General features: G+C 34.3%; 1 protein-coding gene across 1 annotated transcript in view; it reads left to right on the forward strand.

Moving 5' to 3' along the window:
• LOC102758870 (peptide-N(4)-(N-acetyl-beta-glucosaminyl)asparagine amidase) overlaps window positions 1-1,740 on the forward strand; it is a gene marked incomplete at its 5' end in the record, with an annotated part of 13,738 nt that extends 11,998 nt beyond the window's left edge. Inside the window, 2 exons of the mRNA XM_006754666.2 lie at window positions 279-456; window positions 815-1,740. Coding sequence (XP_006754729.1) covers window positions 279-456; window positions 815-990 — 354 coding nt within the window. The remainder of the gene's footprint in view (window positions 1-278; window positions 457-814) is intronic.
• Window positions 1,741-5,000: the final 3,260 nt, after the last annotated feature.

A 5,000-nucleotide genomic window follows, 5' to 3' on the forward strand; every position in this document is an offset into this window, starting at 1 on the left:
TATTAAAAAAAATATAACCAAAATTTGGTTAGCATGCAGCCCTTTAGGGCTATACTTGTTGGGCTACTTGTATTCAAATAATATCTTTCTAAGATACTATAGGAAAAACTGCTAATAAAAATTTTTAAATGTTAGTAGTAAAAATGTTTTCAGTGGGAAAAATTAGGTTTGTAATAACCATTTGTACATAGTACCCTGTGAAAATAAGACTTTGACTATATGTTTTCTACACTATTTCATTTTTTCTGACAGTTCCTTTTTTCCCTCCTACTTTGTAGGTGTATTTAGCCCGAAAGGAAGGATCATCTCATGGTCATATTTCCTGGAAGTTTGAGTGTGGATCAGTTGGCCTAAAACTAGATAGCATTACCATTAGAACAAGTAGTCAAACCTTTCAGACTGGAACAATACAGTGGAAACTGCGATCTGATACAGCACACGTAGAACTGTCCGGCGGTAAGCATTTGACCAGAGAATTAATCATGCAGTGTGTATTTAACACTCTGAAGAGTAATTGTACTTATTTGAGATGTAGTTTTCAGTCTTTTATACCCAAGAGTTATTCATACTATTGCAGAAAATTAATTAAAACCTGCATAACCTCATTCTAATAGAAGGGCTTATGTTTTTTATTTTGAAACAGATAGAAGAAGAATCATTTGTTTCAAAGGACACATTTCCTTCATAAAGAATCATTTGTTTTTATATTTATTTTTTAAGGGTTGATTTTTACCTACAGGTGTATAAAATGCATCCCAAAACTCTTTGTTATTTAAGTTTCCAACGCAAAGTATTATTTTTTTTCCTCCAACAGATAAAATTCCTCGCTCCTATCATGATTTTTCTGGTGCCACAGAAGTTATTTTGGAAGCAGAATTAAGCAGAGGAGATGGTGTTGTTGCTTGGCAACATACTCAGCTATTTAGACAAAGCTTAAAGGACCAAGAAGAAAATTGTTTGGAGATAATTATAAAATTCAGTGACCTTTGAGAACCTGAATATTATAGAAAAGCTGGCAATAATCAAGGACTTACCATGTTTTAGATTAGTCTGCTGGTTCAGTGCATGCTTAGCGGGCAATTTACTACTCTGCTAGCATATTTCTTTTGCTAGCTATCCATCATGTAACCCTCCTGGAAATATATCTTTGTACTATGGACCATAATTAAACCTTGAATTAAAAGCTCCCTTCCATATGTGACTGTAATTTGGAGTAAAGTCTCATTGCCCCAATATGAGATTTTAATCTAAAAAGTATAAGCATAGTTTAAAGTAAAATGAAGGTATTCATGATTAAATGCTGTTCATGATTATGATAAAAGTTTAAGCTAGTAATAGTAACTTGATATTTTATGACCAGCTATTGATTTCTTCATAAGTTAATTGAATCAGGTTTCTTAAGATTTTTAATTTTTAATAACTGTGAAAGTGTAGTATCTCATAAGTTATGCATGAAAATTTTTATGATTGTAAATATGTAGTCATTTAAGAAATAAATTGAATTATTTTGCTTTATATCTTTTTAGTGGTTACTTTGCCTAAATAAAAATCTTTAATAAGTATGCTAACAATTGAAAACAGCTTGAATAGACAAGAGTTATGAAAACATTGACTGCATAAATTTATATACATTATAAGTCCATAATATGTAGACTCATCAGAAAATGTTTTACTTTTGATTTTTCTTTTGAGTATTTTTATCTACCTCATTGAATAAACTATCTTGACTTTGAAACCATGTAACTGTATTATACAATATTTATATGCTATATCAAGAGTTGTTTGTAAGTGTTCCATATAACCTCTCCAATTAAATTTAGTGAACATTTATTAGCATGTGTGTGCAAAAGTATTGTGATTGCACTGTGAAGGAGACAGTGTAAAAAAGCCCCTGTCCCCTAAATGCCTTTGTGATGTTCTGCAAAGTTCTCAACTTTTCATACCAGAAAAGCACATTCTCAGAGATTCTCATCCTGTGCAACTCAGTAAAGCTTGTGTATACATTATAAAATACATACTACCACTCTGGAACAGAGATTTTCTATTTCCTCTGTAATTGTATTCAAACTCAGTTGAAGAGCACTTTCTTGCTAAAAAGTTTCATTTCAAGAAAAGTAGTTTGTGCATCTAAAGTTATTAATGTGGTTTAATATTAGAAAGTTTTCAGGAAATCTTGGACTCCTGAGTTAATCATAGCATTGTATGGTGGCCAAATACATGAAATTGGAGATTTGATTCTTATCTGTCTTAAAGTGTCTGGTATTAGCACATGAGTATGTTGATGATCAGGTGAACCAACCCTCTTAACCCCTTCAGAGAAACCGGAAGATCAAGCAGTTTTATAAATTTATATATATATAAGCCTAAGCGACCAGCCAACCGACTGACCAGTAGCTATGACATGCACTGACCATCAAGGGCAAGACGCTCAATGCAGGAGCAGAAACCACAGGCATGGAAACATGGAACAGAATGATAAATCGCAGAGGGGAGGGGGGAGCGTGGGAAGAGATTAATCAAAGATCTTATATGCATTCTAGAGGCCCGGTGCACGAATTCATGCACCGGTGGGGTCCCTCGGCCTGGCATGTGCCCTTTCGCAATATGGGTTCCTTTGGGGGATGTCAGAAAGCCGGTTTTGGCTTCATCCCCGCAGGCCAGGCCAAGGGACCCACGAGTGCACGAATCCATGCACTGGGCCTCTAGTATAATAAAAATGTGGGAACTCAACTGATTATACTTTATCTGTGAAAAGGATACATTATCCTTTAAGCAGGAAAAGGATGTGCTATACATTATAGAGTTGAACTGAAGAGAAAAAGTAATAGCACACTCTTAAATGTATACCATGAGAGTTTCAACCCCAATTCATGTTATTACATATTTTATTATACAGATAAGGTTGGAAATAGCATAGAAGGTGTGGGACAAAACAGTTCTCAATGTGTCAAGCTAAGGGACAGTAATCTGGTCAGGCAAAAGTAACTTAGCAAAGAAGGGCCCTTGGTGCCGACATACTCAATAAACAGGCACTGATACGAGGTTTCACTTTTTACAGCAATCATTCAGTCTGTTGTGACTGAGGAGTGGATGTAAAGCACTGAGGAAATAGGCTCCTCTCTTTTCACTGAGGAAATTCAAACCCGAAGAAGTTTCATGACCAAATCCATCCAAACAATTCAATGGATTCGTGACATAGGCAAGATTCACTTATACATCAGCTTTTCTTTCTGCTAAGCTTCAGGGTTATAGAATGATAGTCCTATTGTATGGGTTGTCGTTTTAATACATGTTTCATGAATATAGATCTTTTGATAGGTACATTCTGTTTGAGGAGGTATTGAAATTGATATTAGAACCAATGATTTTTCTAACTATAGTTAAACTGTTCTGGGAAATAAACATTGTAATTTGACAATAGATAAGATATGGGTGCTTTGTATTTGTGTAATATATTTTTAAATATATTTTTTATTGTTGATAGCATTACAGATATCTCCCCTATGGGCCTTCTTTCAGTCCCATTACCCCTTTTTTATCTTCCCCAGGGACAACTATAGTCAGGAATTTAGAGTTTATTTTATTTTTTTGAACTTTTACTATATACATACATTTAATAATAAGTAATACTGACTTGTATAATTTTAAATATATTTAACTAATATAAATAGCACATAATGTTCTACAATTTGCTTTTTTAGTCATTTTCTAAAATATGTCGATATAGACTTACCTATCTTAACTCCTGCATAGATTTCATCATTGAACAGTACCGAAATTTACTTTCCCCTTACCAACCTGATGGCTATTTGCTTTTTCTCAGTGTTTATTACAAGCAGTTATTATTACTTTTACAATCAACACTGTCTGTATTCCCCTGTGAGTAAAGGCAGATTCTCTAGGATATATTCCTAGAAATAGAATTGCTGAGTCAGGGTCTATGTACTTTTCAAAGGTATTGCCAATTGCTCTCCAAGAGGTTTAGTGCCAATTTACAGTGTTTGGCAGCTCAGTCCAATTTCTGCTTCTCTATATCCTGGCCTACACAAAATTTCACTGAACTTTATCATTGTTGCCATTATGACCGGAGTTAAATAGTATTTTGTTGCTTTACTTTGTATTTTCCTGATTACCGATGAGTTTGAATATCCTTTCACATTTATTAATCATTTGGGATCCTTATTGTGTGATTGTCCATTCCAATATTTTGCCCTCTTTTCTGTTGGGTTCTTTGTCCTTTCTCACTGATTTTTAGATCTTCATATATTTGGGACAGCAATTTGCTTCATATATTTCTCTGCATATATGATCTACTTATTAATATGTTGATGATCCTTTCTTTGTCAGAAACAACACAAAACAACAAAAAGCCATCTCCCATGCAAGATCTACTCGGGAAGATAACTTTTGATTTATAATCCCTGAAGCCAGTCTTCCTAGGTAAAGGGCTTTGTGGGAAGAAAAGGGACAAAGCAGTATCTGGTAGCAATAAAGAGTGGTGTGTTAGCTTCCTGGTGTTCTGGAAATATAAATGAATGAAATTCCATGTGTGATGGCAGCATGCTTATAATTTGGAGATGTTTCAGCTTAGGAAGAAATAAGTGCTTGAAAATGAAGGCATTCTCATGTGGAATTCTTTGGTGGAAAGAAATACTGTCATCTGAAATGTTATGTCATCCCTTGCAGATGTAAAAGACTGAAAAAAGCAAAGAGAGCCTTTGATCTTCACTTAATAAATATGGAACCATCAAAGCTCTGGTACTTCTTGTAAACCTAAATTTGAAACAGATTCCACGCTCAGGAAGAATGATGGCAGGAGAACTTTGTAAAATGGATCACGGAAGTAGTTGCATTTCAAAAAAACTCATGGTTGAAAAACATGAGAGCTATAATTTCAGTTGGATTCAACTCATCTGACAAATGAGTGTAAGCACGGAGTGGTCATGCACTCAAGCCATGCATCTTGGCCACTAAGGAAAAATATGATATTTTTATTAATA

Source organism: Myotis davidii, unplaced genomic scaffold (assembly GCF_000327345.1).
Source record: "Myotis davidii unplaced genomic scaffold, ASM32734v1 scaffold192, whole genome shotgun sequence".
NCBI classification, from domain to species: Eukaryota; Metazoa; Chordata; class Mammalia; order Chiroptera; family Vespertilionidae; genus Myotis; species Myotis davidii.